This window comes from Dama dama, chromosome 19, assembly GCF_033118175.1.
Source record: "Dama dama isolate Ldn47 chromosome 19, ASM3311817v1, whole genome shotgun sequence".
In the NCBI taxonomy this organism is placed as follows: domain Eukaryota; kingdom Metazoa; phylum Chordata; class Mammalia; order Artiodactyla; family Cervidae; genus Dama; species Dama dama.
The window spans coordinates 4,597,343-4,618,954 of NC_083699.1; the positions used below are offsets into that span (position 1 = coordinate 4,597,343).

Here is a 21,612-nt window from a genome sequence, read left to right on the forward strand (position 1 = left end):
AGAGGGACAGAGTGTGTGCCAGGTGTTTCTGATAGAGATTTGTGATCAGTGGCTTTTCACTCTTGAGAAAACCAGATTTTCCACAGACTGGTAGATTGAACTACACGTGGGGCAGAGTCAATTTTAGTGTATCCTCAAGCTCCACCGTCCAGCACAAATAGAGCACGTGAAGAGACACCCAGAATTTTGCTCACTGGCCACGTCTATCCCAGGTAGAGACTTTATTCATTCAGCATTCATCAGGCGCAAATATGTTTCCACATAAACAAGAGAGAAAAAGGCTGATTTTCCCCCTAGTGTGTTGTCACTTTGCTTACTAGTTTCCCCACAAAAAGCCTGTGTTATTTGGAAAATGACTCAATGGGGCATCATCTCCGAGGAGCCTGCATGGATGTTACACAGTCATTTTCATTTCCCAAGACAAGTATGTAAGGAGTGGATGCAGATAGTAGAGTCGTCCCCCCGCCCCCCACAGGACTGACTCCTCTATGCATTGGTCAATGCTGGGTCACTGCAGGTGTGATGGAGAAATGCATGCGATTCTCTTCCTGGCTGTGGACATGTGTAAGTCTTTTTATCACCTGAATTTGATTTCCCAGTTTGGCTCAAATCAAGGCTTTCCTAATTCTTGGATTTTACTGTGTGTCATGGGGGAAACACTGACCCAGACGCTCCCTCCAAGGAAACATATAATTTGAGGAGTTCTCACTAGCTGACTGGCTATCTTTTCATTATAGATTGTCTTGGGCCAACTTTAACAAAGTCTTGGGCCAGCCTTTAACTTAGGCTTTGTCAAAGAGATGCATTTAAAACAGACTATTATGTATTTCTATATTTGGCTGTCCTGTGTCTTAGTTGCAGCATATGAGATCTAGTTCCCTGACTAGGGATTGGACCTGGGCCCCCTGCATTGGGAGCACAGAGTCTTAGCCATTGGACCACCAAGGATGTCCCAAAGGGATGCATTTTGGAAATAATTTTACTCCTCATACTATTTTCTTATTACCCGAGTTATATTCACCTATTTAAAAATTATTTTTCTATATTGACTATATTCTGAAAATATTTCTTAAATTGTTTCTGGAATAAGGTAGAGTATGAACAAAATATACATACAAGATCTTTGTTGTCTCACAGGAAAATGAAACAATAAAATGATCATGATAAATTACTTGGATTAAGTAAAATCTTAATTACCCTTTGGGTATTTTCTAACATAGCTTTAAAAAAGGACTGTGCAGTTTCTATGTTTATAAAAAATTATCATTAAAGTATAATATTTGCTTCTTCAAAATATAACATTGGCATCCAAAATATTACCAATTTTATTTAGATATATCTGTTGAAACTTAGACTCTGAAAGCTTTTGCTTTATTCATTCACTCATTTTTCATAAAGTGGTAGTTACATTTACCAGTGAAAATGGAAATACTAACAGTTTCACGAGATATTTATTTCCAGTTCACTAAGAAATAGTGTGCATTTAATTTTTTTACTTATTTTGTGGCTCTCTATTTAATAGAGTTTAACTTTCTACAGCTTTTCTTGGGGAGTAGAAATCCAGTTTTCTTCCTCTTTCAAAATTCTTATTGGCAATGACTAAATTCCCTTGTTTGAGAGGCTTCTGTTTTTGTTTTCCAAAAACACACCCATACCCAAATACAGGAAAAGGACGGGAAGGAAAGCACAACATTAGAGATGGTTATCTCCATCTAGTGAGACTGCTTTCAAAATCTTTATGCTTTAGTGGTGATGACTTTGTAATGTATAGAACCATCCAATCACTACGCTATGCACCCGGAACTAACACAGTATTGCAGGGCAAATATATGTCAGTAAAACACATAAAATCTTTATACAGTGGACCGTTGAACAACAGGTGTTCAAACTACTCAGGTCCACTTGTGCGGGGAATTTTTTCAGCAGTACCACGACAAACTTCTCTGTTCCCAGGTGTGTCAAATCCACAGATGCAGAACTGCCGATCTAGAGGAACTGCGGCTCCTGAGGCACGCTGGACGCAGAGAAACTGAAGGTAGGGAGGGGTGACTAAAAATAATACTCTCTCTCTCTCCTTTTTTCTTAGTATGTGGAGGGTTGGTGCCCTTACTCCATGATATGACTTTTTGTTTTTTTGCCCGCGCCTTGTGGCTTATGGAATCTTAAGTTTTCTGATCATGCACGGAACCCACACTCTCCACAGTGAAGGTGCAGAGTCCCAACCACTGGACTGCTACGAAATTCCCTGGTATGACTTTCGTTAGCAGGAAAACCTAGCAAGGAAATGCACTCTGGAATATGCTGCTTACTACTATTAGAGCTGCATGGAGGCCAATACACTGGACGTGTCTCTTATGTTTCAATCCCCTAGGGCTTTGCTGACGCTGCTTTGCTTTTCAGCAAAGCCAAAAGTTTTCATTTCTTCTTTTTTAAAAAAAATTATTTCTATTTATTTTATTATTTATATTTGGCTGGGCTGGGTCTTCGCTGTTGCCGGCAGGCTTTCTCTAGTTGCTGCAAGCAGGAGTTGTGTACATCCGCTTCTCATGGTGGTGGCTCCTCGTCGCAGAGCTCAGGTTCTAGCACACTGGGCCTTCAGTAGTTGTGGCACATGGGTTAGTCACTGCTGGGCATGTGGGATCGAACTCATGTCCCCTGCATTGGCAGACAGATTCTCATCCACTGCACCACCAGGGACGTCCGAAAGTTTTCATTTCTTTACTCATCTGTTACACTGATGTGCATATATGTATCTTCTCAAAGATGATAATTTTATCTGTTCAAAATTGTACACATAAAATGTAAAATATATATCAGTTCAGTTCAGTTCAGTTCAGTCGCTCAGTCGTGTACGACTCTTTGCGACCCCATGAATGGCAGCACGTCAGGCCTCCCTGTCCATCACCAACTCCCAGAGTTTACTCAAACTCATGTCCGTCGAGTCGGTGATGCCATCCAGCCATCTCATCCTCTGTCGTCCCCTTCTCCTCCTGCCCCCAATCCCTCCCAGCATCAGGATCTTTTCCAATGAGTCAACTCTTCGCATGAGTTGGCCAAAGTATTGGAGTTTCAGCTTCAGCATCAGTCCTTCCAATGAACACCCAGGACTTATCTCCTTCAGGATGGACTGGTTGGATCTCCTTGCAGTCCAAGGGACTCTCAAGAGTCTTCTCCAACACCACAGTTCAAAAGCATCAATTTTTCAGCACTCAGCTTTCTTCACAGTCCAACTCTCACATATAAGCAAAATAAAATGATAATCCTGAGATCAGGAATAAAAGAATACAAGGATTTGCAGTACTACTGTAAGCTTTAAGTATATCAATAAATCCTTTAAAATTTACAAATGGGCAGACCTACACATTTAGAGTGTTTTCTTCTCCCTCAATTTATGCATTACTATATGACAACTTTATGGCTAGAAGAGTTTAATTTTTTTCTTATGTCCAACTATAATTGATTTATAATATTATTTTCAGATGCAAAGTGATTTGGCTATATATAATCTATGCGTTTATGTATATTCTTTTTAAAAATTATTTCCCATTATAGGCTATTACAAGATATTGACTATAGTTCTTTGTGAAAGTGAAAGAAAGTGAAAGAAAGGAAGCTCAGTCGTGTCTGACTCTTTGCAACCCATGGACTGTAGCCTACCACACTCCTCTGTCCATGGGATTTTCCAGGCAAGAGTACTGGAGTGGGTTGCCATTCCCTTCTCCAGAGGATCTTCCCAACCCAGGGATCAAAGCTGGGTCCCCCGCATTGCAGGCAGACGCTTTACCATCAGGGCCACCAGCGAAGTCAGTAAATCCTTGTTGTTTAGCTATTATTTATATATGGCAGTGTGTATCTGTTAATCCCATGCTCCTGATTTTCCCCTCCTTCCCCTTCTCCTTTGGTAATCGTAAACTTGTTTATGTCTGTGAGTTTGTTTCTGGTTTGTAAATAAGTTGATTTGTACCATTTTTTTAGATTCCACATATAAGTGATATCACATGATATGTGTCTTTCTCTGATTTGCTTCACTTAGTATGATAATCTCCAGGTCCATCCATGTTGCTTGCTGCAAATGGCATTTATTTCATTCCTTTTTATGGCTGAGTAATATTCCATTGTCTATATGTACCATATCTTCTAGGTTGCTTCCTTGTCTTGGCTATTGCAAAAAGTGCTGCTGTGAACATTGAGGTGTATGAACTTTTTGGATTAGAGTTTTCATCTTTTCTAGATATATGCCAGGAGTGGGACTGCTAGATCCTATGGTACCTCTGTTTTTTAGTTTTGTGTTTATTTTTCTAAAGAATCTCCATGCTGTTCTCCAGCATGAAGTGGCTGCACCAGTTTACATTCCCACCAACAGTGTAAGAGGGTTCCCTTCTCTCCACACTCTCTCCAGCATTTATTATTTGTGACTGGAGTGGGGTAACACCTCACTGTAGTCTCAATTTGCATTTCTCTAATAATTAGTGATGTTGAGAATCTTTTCATGTGTTTGTCGGCCATCTGTATATCTTCTTTGACGAAATGTCTATTTAGGTTTTCCGCCCATTTGTTTTGATTGGGTTGTTTTTGATATAGAGTTATGAGCTGTTTATATATTTTGGAAATTAAGCTCTTGTTAGTTGCATTGTTAGCAAATATGTTCTCCCATTTAGTAGATTGTTATTTTGTTTATGGTTTTCTAGAAAAGTTTAATTTTTTGAAGGGGTTTTTGTTGTGAAAAATGAGAAAAAAATACCCTATGAATTAATAGAGTAGATTATTTTTTAAAAAAAAAGCTTACTTTAAACAGCCATGTGAAAAAACAGGCATTGATAAATAAAATCTATGGCATATCCCAATATACTTTGGGATGCAGATATCCAAAGCAAAATTTATCACTGTTGTTTTTAACCACTGAAACCCTTAAATAACAACTGCCTTTAAAAAATTTTTATAGAAGTTAATTTACAATGTTGTGTTAGTTAATGGTGTATAGTAAAGTGATTTGGTTATACACATATGTTTTCCTTTTCATATTCTTTTCCATTATGGTTTATTACAGGATATTGAATAGTTGTCTATACTATACAGTGAGACCTTCTTGTTCATCTGTTTTATATATAATACTTTGTATCTGCTAATCCCAAACTCCTAATTCATCCCTCCCCCACCCCCTTCACCCTTCGGTAAGGTAAGTTTGTTAAAGGCAGCTTTTTTAACAAAAAGGTGGTGAATGGATTGATTCCAAGGCCAGCCCTCAGTCTCCCAGCAGCTCGCCCACTTCCTGCGGCCCAGCACTCAGCCCTCCCGGACACCTCACCCTTCCAGTCCGCCTGTGCCCTTCAGCGCTTCCTCGGCAGCCTCTTAGTAGGAAAACAATATGATTCAGTCCTCACACTCACCGATGAATAACGAGTGGCTAGATTTACTTCCTCCTGCTACACACACTTAACACCAAATCTGTTATTCCCTGCAAGGAACGGCCCCTCCAAACGAGATTCCTCCCTCTCCCAAGAACAGAGACCTGAGGAGCCAGGGCAGTTCCGCAGAGGGCCGGGCTGGGCGCTCCAGTCTCCAGGGTTCTCCGCCTAAAGACTCTCCCCTCTGCTCTCTGCGCGCGAGTCATTTTATCATTTTATCACGGAGCGGAGGCCGCCGTGCTGTGCGGGGCCCCCTACCCCTGCGGATCCAGCAGCATCCCTCCTCCCTCCCCTCAGACGGGGGAGGACACGTGGTCCGGTGACCCGCGCCTTTGGGAGCCCGAGATGGTCCCCAGGGAGGGGCACCGCCGGAGGGGTGGGCGGCGGGAGGGGAGCTCGCTTCGGGCTGGGGCTGGCCTCCGAGGATGGCAGTTGCGAGCCGTCCCTGCACCGGCGTGTGAGGAACTCCAGCCCCTCTCCCTTGGAGCTGTTGGCTTTGTGGCTTCCTGAGACGCCCTCGTTTTCCCAAACAGCAGGGCTGTGCCTTGACCTTCACGTTCCCAACTTTTCAAGAGGTCGTGGAAGCACCTGCTCCTCCCTGCTTTCTGTTTTCCTGACGGGACCCTGACTGATGAATAAGGCCTTTGGCTGACTTGCTCATTCTCTGTCGTCCCCATGGCAGTGGCTTCGTTTTCCGACCACGGGTGCAAACCAGGGATGACTCAGGATGTGCTCCAGATTTGTAATAAAGCCCATTTCCTGGTATTTCCTAGTCACTGTATACACTTTTCTCGAGATCTCCCACACCGCCTCCCAGAAAAACACAACAGAACAAATGAAAGGACCATCGCATTTGTTAAATGTTTTCATTTATCATAGCTGCTATTGTTGCTACTATATCTCGCTTCATACCAGAATTGTGACAAAGGGCAATTAGTTTTACAGAAAGTGAAGAAAGGTAGGAAGGTTGCTTAAATTTTTCCCAAACCTGGCTGGAGGGGAAATTCACACATCCTTCCAGTTTGTGAAACAGGCGTCGGATCTTTATTAAACTGGCCAGCAGAAGAAGGTCATCCCTGTTCAGGTATCGGAGCGCTGGAATCTCCTCAGCATTCAGCAGCTTTTCAGCAAAGAGAAAGAGAAAGGAAGCTCAGGGTGAGTGAGGCAGGAGGTGGGAGGATGCGAGAAGCAACACTAGTTAGGGGCCAGAGTCCCTTGTGAGTCTAATTATCTATAAATAGGGGCGGTGGTATTAATCCTGATCTGAACAGGAATGAGCTGAGATGCTCTGGAGATCTGAGAGACTGGAGCAGACCAGACCAAACAAAATTTGCATACTTCCTTTCAAAAGCATACAATGCATTCAAGTCATTATATATAACAGCATAGACTATCACACCAGCATCTACTGAGGAGGGCATGGGAATGCTCTAGTTATCCTGTCCCTGGGACTCACCCAGTGTGGAGTGAGTGCCGGCCTGGAGGGCTGGGAAGGCTGCGAGGAGCACCTGAGCTGGGCTTTCCAGACGGCCCTGGGATGACCGACACTCAATGTGCCCCCACCGCCAGGAGGCTGCTGCCCATGAACATTCCCAGGACCCTTCCTTGCTATCTGTGCTGCCCATGTCCTCTCAGCCTTGGGTGATTCAGGATGATGCTGTCTCCTCGAGCTGCAGGAAGGTCAAGGGTCCCAAGCCTTGCTTGGAAAGTTTCCAAGGCTGAGCTTTAGGACCAGCCCGGGAGGGGCATGTAGCCTTAGTGGGGTGGGCTGAAGCAAGCCCATCTGCTACCTCCTGCAAGCAGAGTGACCACTGGCCAGAGATGTGAGATCACAGTATTCTTCTGCATTTTCACTGCTCCCCACGTTGGAAGGAAGGGAGGGAGGAAGGAAGGAGGGGTGGGGGAAGGAGGTTGAGGTAGCTGAGAAATGAAGGGTAAATCACCATTTTTAGTTTTCCTTCAATCCCAAATCCCATAAAATGGGGAACATTTTCAGTGAGTAAATCACTAGGAAATAGGAAAGATTTTTATCAGCAGGAATAATCTTAAGGAATTCCTGAAAGTTGAGAAGCAGCTGGGACCATATCCACTGAGAGATAAATGATGAAATGAAAGCACTAGTCCAGAACACACATATTCTGAGCTCAAAGTCAAGTGAATATTAGGATGGCATTTCAAGCAAAGAGCATTAAGAGGGAAACATACTGATGATGTTAAATTTTTTTTGTCAAAATAGAAACAAAAACCCTCAGTGATACTCTGAGTCACATAATGGACACAAAGCTGAAGGGCCAATAGGTGAGCTGGCCCACGGGTGAAAGGTGTAACTCACCATGAAGACAACACCTTGAATTTCCTAACCATAGAACTTCAAGACAGATAAAGCAAGACCTGATAGAAATTATAGAAAAAATGGACAGATTCACAATTGTACTGGGATATCTTCATACATCTCTCAGAAATAAACCAACAGTATAAGAAGAAATGGATATAGAGAGAAATATGAATAAAACAATTAAACATACATTATACAATTTGTGCCAATAAATATTAAACCATTTGGGGGGGGGGTCAAATATACATGGAACAGTCATAAATTATGTCATCAACTACAAAGAAAATACCCCTGCATTCTAAATAGCAAGAAAAAAAATGCAAGCCATATTCCTTGACCATTTATTTAGAAGTTAATGAGAAAAGGTAGCAAATTTAAAAAACCTTATTTGAAAGTTCAGGAACTACTGAGTTGAAGAAATCAAAATAGAAATCATAAACTACATAGAAGGGAAAGAAAACAAGAGCACTCTATGAGTGCCACGGTCGGGTGGGGTGGGGTGCTGGGAGTTTACACAGGGTGGTCGGGAAAGGACTTGAAGAGCAGAGCCCGAGGGCCATGCGCAGGGGGGTCGGGGGCATTTCCGGTTGAGGGAGCAGCAAGTGCAGAAGCCCTGCGGCAGTGATGTGCGTGGTATTGTCCACAACAGCAAAAATGGCCATGGTGGCTAGAGCAAAGTGGGCAGGAAAAGAGGACTGCAGAGAAATATTGAAAAAAGGAAGTCCAGGTCAGGTATAGTGTTGCAGGTGTTTTATAGGATCTTGGCTTTTACTCTGAGTAACATTAGAAGTCACTAGACAGACCATTTTCATTAGTCGCTAGGTAATTTTTGATTTCCTCTTTGATGTCTTCAGTGAGCCAATGGTTGTTTAGTAGCATATTGTTTAGCTTCCATATGTTTGTGGTTTTTTTTTTAGTTTTTTTTCTTGTGGTTTATTTCTAATCTCATAGCTTTGTGACTGGAAAAGATGTTTGATATGATTTCAGTTTTCTTCAATTTACTGAGGCTGACTTTGTGGCCCAGCATGTGGTCAATCCTGGAGCATGCTCCATGTGTACTTGTGAAGAATGTGTATTCTGCTGCTTTTGGATGGAATGCCCCATAAATATCGATTATGTTTTCAAAATACCACCCTTACTATCATGATGGAATTGACTTTGGGAAGAGTGGAAGCTGGGACACTCAGGAGCAGGCTATTGTAATAATTTAAACAAGATGGATTAAGTAGGTACATGAGGCAGACAGGGTGGCAGTGATGAAGGATGCAAGGCATGTTGGAATCTGGTGACGTGTCGGTGGTAGCGTTTAGACGACTTGCAGATGGAAGATGTGGGGTTGCGAAACAGAAGAGGGGAGACCAACCCCCAAGTTTTGGGTCTGAGCGGCTGGAAGAAAGGTGTTGCCGTCTCCTGAGATGGAGAAGACCGAAGGTAGAACGTGCCTTCCGATGTCATTTTTCTCTGTGAAGTTTCTCGTACCCTTCAGATGCCAGATGGAGAGGCAGCGTTGGAATCAGAGATGTGCAAGTTTAAAGTTCCTGGGAGATCCGCCTGGAGATCAAAGGAGGGGTTGTCAGCAAGCAGATGGTATTTCAGGACAAAAAACTAATGAGATCACCTAGGGAGTGATTACAGAGAGAGAAGAGGTGAGCCCAATGACAGGCCCTGGGGCCTTTCAGTATTTAAAGGAGGGGAGGCGAAGAAAATAGGCAAAGGAAAATGAGAAGGAGTGGCCCCTGAGGTGGAAGTAAAATCAAGGCAGAGGAGCTCCTGGAAGCAAAGAGAGGAAATGCTTCCAGGGGGCGGAGGGTGAGAATCTGTGTGCCCATTACCACTGAGAGGGCATTAGATTTCGCGTACAGCAACCACAGTAAACGTGTAATACTATGCAACAACCGAAATGACAAATTTACTTGGATATCTAGACATGAAAGATATTCCACTTAACTTGTGGAAAACAAAAACAAATAATAGAACAAGTCTAATAGTACAATCAGTGTAGTCAGATATAATTTTTATTTTAAAAAAGATGTATATGAATAATTTATAAATATATAGAAAAGAGAAATACACACCAAATTTTCAGTGTGATTACCTTTGGGAAGAGGATTAGAATAGAAGAAAGGATGGAAGGGAGGAATATTGTTTTCAACTCTTTTATGTCAATATTATTTGAATCTTCAAATGTAACAGTGTATTCACATGTCACTTTTGCAATTTTAAAAAACTGAAAGGGTAATTATGAGGATGATGAGAAAAGCAAATGTTTTTAACACCAAATTCTTTCTTTTGCACCAACTCTTTTTCTGATTAAGACTCATTTCGAAGGAGAGAGGCGAGGAGAAAGAGACAGAGCATTTTTTACATTTTTGGTAAGGATGCATTTACCATGAATGTATTGAACCAAAAAGAGGTTACATTGTAGATTTCTAACCAAGGAAGAAACTTGTTTGGACCTGCCAGCTGACTGCAGGAGCTGGAACGACTGGAGGCACCTTGAATATTACTTAGCACGGTGTGGACCCTCGCTCTCTGCTGACTGAATCTGAAATCTCCCTTTTGTTTGGTGTTTATGAACTATCCCTGCCTATGTGGAATCCTGAAGTCATATTTCCACTTACTTAAATGTATAGACATTTTAGAAACTGAAGATGTCTTTGAAGTTTGGAGCCATCTCTTCCTTGAATAATTGATGAAACAAGGTCCTCAGAGTTTAGGATACTTATTCAAAGTCACATACTATGTATGTTCTATATATAGTAACTCAGTCGTGTCCGACTCTTTGTGACCCCATGGACTGCAGCATGCCAGGCTTCCCTGTCCTTCACCAACTCCTGGAGCTTGCTCAAACTCATGTCCATCAAGTGAGTGATGCCACCCAACCATCTCATCCTCTGTCATCCCCTTCTCCTCCTGCCTTCAATCTTTCCCAGCATCAGGGTCTTTTCAAATAAGTCAGTTCTTCTCATCAGGTGGCCAAAGTATTGGAGTTTCAGCTTCAGCATCAGTCCTTCCAATGAATATTAAGGGTTGACTTCCTTTAGGATGGACTGGTTTGATCTCACTGCACTCCAAGGGACTCTCAAGAGTCTTCTCCAGCACCCCAGTTTGAAAGCATCAGTTCTTCAGTGTTCACCCTTCTTTATGGTCCAGTTCTCACATGCATACATGACTACTGGAAAAACCATAGCTTTGACAAGACGGACCTTTGTCAGCAAAGTAATGTCTCTGCTTTTTAATACGCTAAGTTGGTCATAGCTTTTCTTCCAAGGAGCAAGCGTCTTTTAATTTCATGACTGCAGTAACCATCTGCAGTGATTTTGGAGCCCCTCAAAATAAAGTCTCTCACTGTTTCCATTGTTTCCCCATCTATTTGTCATGAAGTGATGGGACCGGATGCCATCTTAGTTTTCTGAATGTTGAGTTTTAAGCCAACTTTTTCACTCTGCTCTTTCACTTTCATCAAGAGGCTCTTTAGTTCTTCTTCGCTTTCTGCCATAAGGGTGGTGTCATCTGCGTATCTGAGGCTATTGATATTTCTCCTGGCAATCTTAATTCTAGCTTATACTTCATCCAGCCCAGCATTTCACATGATGTACTCTGCATATAAGTTAAATAAGCAGGGTGACAATATACAGCCTTGACATACTTCTTTCCTGATTCGGAACCAGTCTGTTGTTCCATGTCTAGTTCTAACTGTTGCTTCTTGACCTGCATACAGATTTCTTAGGAGGCAGGTAAGGTGGTCTGGTATTCCCATCTCATTAAGAATTTTCCACAGTTTGTTGTGATCCACACAGTCAAAGACTTTGGACACAGTCAATAAAGCAGAAGTAGATGTTTTCCTGGAACTCTCTTACTTTTTCGATGATCCAATGATGTTGGCAATTTGATCTCTGGTTCCTCTGCCTTGTCTAAATCCAGCTTGAATATCTGGAAGTTCATGGTTCACGTACTGTTGAAGCCCGGCTTGGAGAATTTTGAGCATTACTTTGCTAGCGTGTGTTGAGTTGTATGGCTCAGATGGTAAAGCGTCTGCCCGCAATACGGGAGACCTGGGTTAAATCCCTGGGTCAGGAAGACCCCCGGAGAAGGAAATGGCAACCCACTCCAGTACTCTTGCCTGGAAAATCCCATGGACAGAGGAGCCTGGTAGGCTACAATCCATGGTGTTGCAGAGTTGGATACGACTGAGCAACTTCACACTTTACTAGCATGTGAGATGAGTGCAATTGTGCAGTAGTTTGAACATTCTTTGGCATTGCCCTTCTTTGGGATCGGAATGAAAACTTATCTTTTCCAGTTCTGTGGTCACTGCTGAGTTCTCCAAATTTGCTGGCATACTGAGTGCAGCACTTTCACAGCATCATCTTTTAAGATTTGAAATAGCTCAGCTGGAATTCTATCACTTCCACTAGCTTTGTTCGTAGTGATGCCTCCTAATCCCATTTGACTTCGCGTTCCAGGATGTCTGGCTCTAGGTGAGTGATCACACCATTGTGATTATCTGGGTCATGAAGATCTTTTTTTATAGGTCTGTGCATTCCTGCCACCTCTTCTTAATATCTTCTGCTTCTACTAGGTCCATACCATCTCTGTCCTTTATTGTGCCCATCTTTCTTTGCATGAAATGTTCCCTTGGTATCTCTAATTTTTTTGAAGAGATCTCTAGTCTTTCCCATTCAATTGTTTTCCTCTATTTCTTTGCATTGATTACTGGGGAAGGCTTTCTTATCGCTCCTTGCTATTCTTTGGAACTCTGCATTCAAATGGGTATATCTTTCCCTTTCTCCTTTGCCTTTCACTTCTCTTCTTTTCTCAGCTATTTGTAAGGCCTCCTGAGACAACCATTTTGCCTTTTTGCATTTCTTTTTCTTGGGGATGGTCTTGATCACTGCCTCCTGTCCACTGTCACGAACCTCCGTCCATAATTCTTCAGGCACTCTATCAGATCTAATCCCTTGAATCTGTGTATATACATGTAGTCCCTTTTATATACATGTAATCTATTTATATACATGTAATTTTTACACATCTAATCCCTTGAATCTATACATATACATGTATATATACATATTTCAGCTTTACTGAGATATAATCAACAAATTCTACATCTCTATTGGGGCTTGCTTGGGAAATTCCATGGACAGAGAAGCTTGGTGGGCTACACCCATAGGATTGCAAAAGAGTTGGACAGGACTTAGCGACTAAACAACAATAACAAACATCTCTATCGAGCTATCATTTATTAAGTAGTTGGTGCCAAGAAACATGCTAAGCACTTTATATGCTCATTGAATCATCACAGCAATCAATAATATAATGGAGGAATCATCCCCATTTTATAGAGGAGGGCACTGAAGGTCCAGTTCACCAACTTAGCTAAGTGGCAGAGTTGAGGTTTGAAACTATGTCCTGTAACCTGAAGTCTGTGTTCTTAACCATCATGCGGCATTGCTGGTCACCGAGAGTGTTCTTTGGGCCATGCCCTGGGTGGTGTAGAGAAATCTGGACTGAATCCTGCAGATTCTAACCTGCAGGAGCTCAGCATCCAGTAGGAAAGGCAGCCACAAAGGCAAGTAAGGGGCTTAGTTCAATAGTTCAGCAAGCGCACACATGGACAGAGATGAGTTCACGCACAACCTAGAGAAGGACGTGATTGACCTTGTTTGGACAAAGGGCAAGGAGGTCTGGGAAGTGTCTCTAAGGAAACAGGACTTGTGTTGGGTCTTGAACACGGTCAGAACCCAGGACCGCCTGACTCAGTCAAAGGCTTTCAGCTACAACACAGAGAAAAACAATACAAAATACTAAAACCAAAACCTCAAAGCTGCACTACTCACAGGGTAGACACTCGGTAAATGTTATTTGGAATCAAGTTTGAACTAAAAAGGAATTTGAGGAAGAAGAAACAATAAGCCTGTCTCAATTTCATATGAATTCAGTTCAATTCCATATAAGACTTTCACTGTTTCTTCCTTGAATTTCAGAATTCACAGTGGTTCACAGTAGATTACACACGAGTATAATGTGTCAGTAATAACACTAACAAACATTATTTTACTCTTATTATCCTAAGTGCTTTAAAATGTTTATAAAAATGGACCTACCTTCACTTTGGTTCCGACACTGATTCTTGCCTGTTGGCCCATTGCTAGAAAAGTGATTGAAATCTTGTCTTGCTCTAAGATGCGGATTCCAACATAATGGTTCAAAGCCAGAAACACGGGTTTAAATGAAACGAAGGGTGAGGAAGTGGTGGAACTTGACCAATTCCAAGCCCTGACTCTGTTGCCAGCTTGATCGGAATACTGACCACCCAGGATATTGATGTATACCCTGCGGAGAAAGGAGATTAAAAATCATAAACAGGAACATTGTAATTCAACCTTGAGATTAGCTCTGCCACTTGCTAACCAAAGACAGTAGCAGTTTATACTAGCCAATAGTCTATGGCTTCCCTGATGGCTCAGCTACGGTAAGGAGTCTACCCTCAGTGCAGGGGACACAGGAGACACGAGTTCAATCCCTGGGTCAGGAAGATCCCCTGGAGTAGGAAATGGCAGCCTATCCCCCTATTCTTGCCTGGAAAATCCCATGGACAGAGGAGCATGCTGGGTTACAGTCCGTGGGGTCACAAAGAGTTGGACACAACTGCACACACACACAACGTGCACACTAGCATGTGAATAGTGGAAAACCCCATATAATCACAGGAGCCATAATGCTGTGACAGAATTCTATGCTAATTAGAAGTCCTGGGTGTAGTTTAGGACCTAGTGATAAACCAAAATGCGTCCACAGGTGGAACCAGGACAATAAAGGGATCTGGAAAGTGATGTGCTAGGGAGGATTAAGAGGGAGCAGGGAAAATTTAGTCTGGACATGAAAAAACACGAGAAGGCAGGCTCTGCCTGGAAGATGGGCGAGGACTGGTGCTCAGACTTCTGTGCCAGTGTGGGTATCAGCGAGCGTAAGTTCTAGGGAAGGCTGTACTAGCCTCAGTGCTGAGACTTGTTTTCTAACAGCAAGGGGGTGGGGCAGGACTTCTTCGAGGATATCAAGGCTGGTGTGGGTAGCAAGGGCCCAGGGAGCATCTTTGAGATCACTGTGGTTGAGAAGAGCCCAGTAACGGAGTGGAAGGGGGACTGACTCCAGCCAGGCTCCCCAGTCTCTTCGAGTCGCTGATGCCACGTTTTACTGCATCACCAGCAGAAGCACCCCTGTACCGTCTGAGACCTGGCGTCACTAGTGACGGCCATTCTAGTCCATGAGCTCCTCTGCACACTCTATCACATTCTTCCATCTCGGCTCACCATGTGTTTCTCGGGGAGAGAGGATAGGTAGGGTTCTAGGTACTTAGGAGAGTTGGCTTAATGTGATAATAAATTATTTTTAAAAATCAGATGAATTGGCCATGAGGGCCCCCTAGAGTAAGATAACTCACGTCTTATTTTCCCAATTTAGAGTGGCTGCAGTAATCTAATAGCAAAAATACAAATGAGAAATTGAGGTGGTTATCTTATTGTTTCTGGGAAGGAGATTTAGTTTTATCGTGCTATGTGGGTGAAGAAAACATTTGGTTAAAATTATCTAGATAAATTGTTTATTAAATAAACTTTGAGTCCGTGCCATTTACATAGTATATAGTGGCAAAGATTCAGGGTGTGCCTTCAAGGAGCGTCAGTCCGGCAGGAGAGGTGGGCTTGCTACACAAGAGGCTATGAGGGTATTAAGGAGCCATGTCAGGGGGCCCAGAATTCAGCTGGTGGGTAGGAAGGCTTCATTGGTACAGAAAAGTCCTAGAAGCCAGTGAATATTTGGTGACAATTAATATTGTGCCTTTCCAAATAAATGTAATACAGAATTGCCGCCATTATTGTTCAGTCATTAGCTCGTGTCTGACTTTTCCACCCCACAGACTAAGGCCTGCCAGGCTCCTCTGTCCATGGCAGAATACTGGAGTGGGTTGCCATTTCCTTCTCCAGGGGATCTTCCAGACCCAGGGATCAAACCCGGGTCTCCTGCATTGGCAGGCAGATTCTTCACCACTTAGCCACCAGGGAAGCCCCACAGAATTGCTACTAAGCCCTGAAGGATAAGTAGAGATTCTCCAATATAATTGGGGATAATGGTTTGACTACTCCTTTGAACTAAAAGTGCAATATTAATAGCTCCTTGTGTCCTAACTTTCTCAAGCACCAGCAGAGTGTTCAAACTTTTGTCAATTTATTGGTAGAGTTTCTCAAGATGATATTGTTATACTTGTAAATAGTTTAAAGGCAGAGAATATCTCTTTCCGAAAAACTTAAAAAGTTGAAATTGTATTTGAAGTTAGAACCCAAATTTCACTTTCTCAGGCTAAATGAAATAATACAAGGTCACAGAGCATATAAATAGTAGATCAAAGGCATTAGGACCTTAATCTCTAGAGATTTGGTTTGTATATTGTTGTTAAGAGTTAATTGTTAAAGAATTACATAGTTGCTCATAGGAAAAGTGTTGTTCATTGTGGCTATGGGGTGCCTTGTTGTTTGGTCACTAAGTTGTATCCGACTCTTTCTGTGACCCTATGGACTGTAGTCCACCAGGCCCCTCTGTTCATGGGATTTTCCAGACAAGAATACTGGAGTAGGTTGCCATTTCCTTCTCCAGTGGGTTGCCTACTTGTTAGGACTGTATCTCAAACAACAAGAGTATGACAACTGTCCGTTGTGAATTATTTCCACGGATGAGACCAGCATACAGGCTATAGAGAGACTGCTGGGTTTGTATCTCACATCCCTAGAGTGGCCATATAATTTAACTAGAGGTTTTTTTTTTCTAATATTAAAATTGTACAGCTCATATTTTCTTGCTGCTTATAGAAAAAGTATGATGAGTTTTGTTTTATGTAACTTCCTGGGATTTTTCCACTGCATATGGGATGACATAAATAAAAAACTTCTCTGAATTGAACATTCCTATCCTACAACCACTAATTTAAATAAATTTTCTTAAATTCATTTTTGTCTTTCTAGTCATAAGATGAATAAAATCTGGGGATCTAATGTAGAGCATAGTGATTTTAATTAACCCTGCAGTTATGTAGTTCAAAGTTGCTAAGACAGTGGATCTTAAATGTCTTAGAAAGAAATGGTAATTATGTGACATGACGCAGGCGTTAGTTAGCCAATGTGACAGAGGTAATCATTTTGCACCATAAAAGTGTATCAAATCAACAACCATTGTACACTTGTAACTTACCTAGCATATGTCAATTATATTTCAAAAAAGTTGAAACAATAAAAGGAAAAATAAAATTTCATGAAACTTAAGAAACAAAGTTACTGCCAGAGGAAAAATCTAGAGGCCTACCAGACGTTTCCATTGGGATGATAGCAGGAACTTCTACCAGAAGAATCTAGCAACGCCAGGATTGCAGGGTTAGTGGGCACGTCTTCCTGGACTATACAAGTGAATCCATTTATCCTGTTGGGCACTCGGATGATGGCTAGGTTTCCAGATGGGTAACTGAGATCAGTTAAGGTCATCTGAGTTATTCTAATGGTCTTTGACTAGCCTGAGAGTAAATTTAATTTATGAGAGAGTCCTTTGAAACTATAAAGCATTCTGAAAATGAATGGGAAGCACCATTAATTACTAAAAAATTTTATGCTTTCTGTGTGAATCAAAATATATTTATGAGACACAAAACTCCTCAACCAGAAATACCAGCAAATGGAATCTAGCAAAATATAAAAAGGATTATATGTACAATGACAAACCGGAATCTATCGCAGGAATGTAAGGTTGGATTACCATCTAAAAATAAACAGAAACATATTACATTGATAGAAAAGAGAGCAAAAATAGAGATAATCATTGCAATAGACACATAAAAAGCATCTGAAAAATCCAATACTTTATCGTGATAAATGCCTCAATGAACTAGGAATAGATAGGAACTCCTCAACCTAATAAGGCATGTCTAACAAAAACCACAGTTAATGTCACACTTAATGATGGCAGACTAGGTGTTTTCCCCCTTAAGATCAGGAAGCAAACAAAAGTGTCCACTCTCCCCACTTCCATTCAATCTCATGCTGGAGGTTTCAATCAGGAAAATATTATGAAAGAAAAAGAAACAAAGGCATCTATATTGGAAACAGAAGAAGTAAACTATCTCTAATTGCAGATAACATGCTCTTGAATACAGAAAATCCTAAGGAATCTACAAAACAATGTCATAGAACTAACAAAAGAGTTCAGTAGGGTTGTAAACTAAAAGGTATACATGAAAAAAATTGTATTTCTAAGCAGTGAACATTTTGAAGATGAAATTAAGAAAATAATTCCATTTACAACAGCCTCAAAGAATAAAATATACTGAGGATAACTCACGAGCTGTTAATATTCAGTCCTATCTAAACTGATTGGAAGTCCAGCGGTGAAGTAAACACAAAATTGATTCTGAATCATTTTGAAAATCAGCCTTAGTCTTCAACGGAGTGAAAAAGAATTAAAGCCAGGGCGGGAAATGATAAGTAATGATACAAGTTGGAAAGTTATTTAAAAATTTTTTGATATAATTAAAGAAAAACCTACTCTCTTTCTCATAGGGCTTGGGGAACTAAAACTTCCTTACACTTCTTATGCCATGAAACTAATTTTTCTGGGTTCCTGATGGGGTTTGACTAAACATTTAGGCAACTATGGCTAAAAATGACTTTCTCCTACAAAGTGAGGCCCTTAGTTCACCAAAAACTCCTCCTAATTTCATAGCTTTGTTTTTCTTTCCCAGAGATATTAAATGTCCTTTGTGTCAAAATAGCAAATGGCCTGGCCATCAGGCAGAAGTTCAAGTGATCAATAACTTAGTGTTCCATAAAATGGATATTGAATTTTTGCATTAAAAAACAACATACTACTCACGGATGTGTAAACTGGTACACATTTTCTGGGGGACAAAATCTATTAAAGCTTTTTTCTTACCCAGAATTTCTATCTCTAGGTATTTAATTCAAGGAAGTAAGTGATAAGTAAACAGCAAAGTATGCACAAAGCTGTTCATTTAGTCATTGTATAAAACAGCCCCAAATTGTGAAACCACCTTTGATCAGTAATAGCGGGTAGATTAAAGGAATTATAGTTCCTCCCTATGATGGAATACCATATGCATATAAAGATGGTGCAGTATCTCTGTATTTATTGCATATTATATACTCATAATGTTTATGAGTATTTATTGTCTAATATTATTATGTAAAGGGAGCAAGTTATAAAATATGAAGAACTTGTTTAAGAATTAATTTTTAAAGAATTATATAATTGCTCCTAGGAAAAAATAAGGAAAGATGTATAAACAGATGTTAATAGCTTTGCTCTGTGTGATAGGATTTGGTCATATCTATCTTTTTCCTTCATATTTTTTTAATCTCTTTTTTCTTTAGCTTTCTTTTTCTGAAGAAATAAGCTAATGAAAATAAGTTGTTGAAAGAAAGGATACAATATTTGCGTTGTCCCATCAGGAAATGAAGTCAGAAACTTGCTCCCATGTTTGTAGTGCTTTTCAAAGAGCTCATTCGTCACGATCTACACACCACAGAAGACAAAAGGATGGTTATATGATGACAACAGACATCCTTTGCTTGCTAGATAGTGATACAAACCATTTCTTAATTTAAAATTTTCAGTCTTGCATCAGCAACAGGGGACAATCTTTAGGAATCATTAAAGACTGTCCCTAACCCATGCAGATAACTTAATAAAATCTTTCTGGCAGGAATCTGACATTACTTATCTGTTTAAAGGGTCTGTGTTTTTTGTCTTTTTTAACTTATTTAAAAGTTTTAAAAAATTTACTCAGTAGGACAAGACAGAAGAAAGTGCTCAGGCTTTAGTCAGGATTATATTTTAAGTAATTGTTCTCATCAAAACAGCAAACACTTAAAAAGAGCTTATCACATGGTAGGTATTTTTTTTTAATTGAAGTATAGTTGATGTACAATATGATATAAGCTTCGACAGAGTGATTCACAATTTTAAAGGTTACATTTCATTTAAACTTATTATAAAACATGGGCTGTATTCTCTGTGCTGTACAGTATTATCCTTGTAGCTTATTTATTTATTTATTTGCTTATTTATTTTATACATAGTTGTTTGTACCTCTTAACCTCCTATCCCTATCTTGCCCTTCCCCACTTCCCTCCCCCCACTGAAAAATACCGGTTTGTTCTCTACGTCTGTGAGTCTGCTTTTCATTATATTCACTAGTTTTTCTTTTAGACTCTCCATATTAGTGATACAATGCAGTATTTGTCTTTTCTTATTTCACTTAGTCAAATACCCTCCATCCACATTGCAACAAATGGCAAAACCTCATTCTTTTTTATGGTCGAGGACTATTCACATCTACATGTGTTAGCCGCTCAGTTGTGTCCAACTCTTTGCAACCCTGTGGACTGTAGGCCACCAGGCTCCTCTGTCCTTGGAATTCTCCAGGCAAGAATACCGGAGTGGGTTGCCACTCTCTTCCCCAGAGGCTCTTCCCAAGCCAGGGACTGAACCTGTGTCTCCTGTCTTTCAAGCAGATTCTTTTACCATCTGAGCCACCAGGGAAGGCCATTCACATGTATCTGTGAGTGTGTATGTGTGTATATGTTGCATCTGCTTTATCCATTCATCTGCTGATGACACTTAGTTTGTTTCTAGTCTTGGCTATTTTACAATAAATAATGCTGCTGTGGACACTGTGGTGCATGTCTCTTTGCGAATTAGCATTTTCATTTTCTCATGTATACGCTCAAGAGTGGAAGTGCTGAATCACATGGTAATTCTATTTTTAGTTTTTTGAGGAAACACCATACTGTTTTCTGTAGTGACTGCACCAATGTACATTCCCTCTAACAGTGTATAAAGATTCCCGTTTCTCCACATCCTTGCCAATATTTGTTACTTGTGTTCTTTTGGATGACGCCATTCTTGACAGCTGTGAGATGATACCTTATTGTGGTTTTAATTTGCATTTCCTTGATGATTAGTGACGTTGAGCATCTTTTAATGTGCCTGTTGGCCACCTTTATGTCTTCTTTAAAAAAAAATGTCTATTCAGGTCTTATGCCAGTTTTTCAATCAAGTTTATTTTTTATTTACCTACTTTTACTTTATACACATATTGCTGTGAAAACAGAATATTAAAAAAAAAAACAACCAAAAAACCAGCCCTAGCACAATGGAGATATCCTATATAGTGACTGTAGAGGTGATGATATAACTATCAAAATTAATGGAGCGGTACATATAAAAAGGTGAGTTTCACTATAAATTATACTTCAATAAAATGACTTTACACTCTTTATACTCTAGTATAAGCTGTAGCATCTGGTGTCTCTTCAGGTTTGCTCTTGAAATGCATTTGAGCAAAATACTAGTGAAATATGGGAAGATGAAGAAAGAAATATTGAGAGATATTCTGTATGATACCTCTAAGCTTAACTATTTTATTATCTAGGTAATACTCAATAGGAAAATGAATTTGTACCCAACAATGTTTTATAATGAATTAAAAATTCAGTTTAATTCTATTTCTTCCTAATCTTGAATTATAATAAAATGGATATAAGAATTCCTAGGGCTAAACAATGAAATAATCTAAATTTTCATGTAAATGTTGCCATTTATTTTGAAAGATAATGTTTCTCATTTTTAATGAGACATAAAATACATTCAGAGAGGCACTAAAATATGCTATCTTGTTAATGGATAGTTAGACTCTTGAGAGTTCTTGGAATGCAAGGAGATCCAACCAGTCCATCCTAAAAGGGATCAGTCCTGGGTGTTCATTGGAAGGACTGATGCTGAAGCTGAAACTCCAATACTTTGGCCACT

General features: G+C 40.5%; 1 protein-coding gene across 1 annotated transcript in view; it reads right to left on the reverse strand.

The window, feature by feature from the left end:
• Nucleotides 1-6,261: 6,261 nt before the first annotated feature.
• ERICH6 (glutamate rich 6) overlaps nucleotides 6,262-21,612 on the reverse strand; it is a 43,476-nt gene continuing 28,125 nt past the window's right edge. Inside the window, exons 10-13 of the mRNA XM_061167843.1 lie at nucleotides 19,229-19,314; nucleotides 17,098-17,253; nucleotides 13,851-14,079; nucleotides 6,262-6,525 (exon numbers count right to left, since the gene is read on the reverse strand). Of these exons, the coding sequence (XP_061023826.1) occupies nucleotides 6,262-6,525; nucleotides 13,851-14,079; nucleotides 17,098-17,253; nucleotides 19,229-19,314 (735 nt within the window). The remainder of the gene's footprint in view (nucleotides 6,526-13,850; nucleotides 14,080-17,097; nucleotides 17,254-19,228; nucleotides 19,315-21,612) is intronic.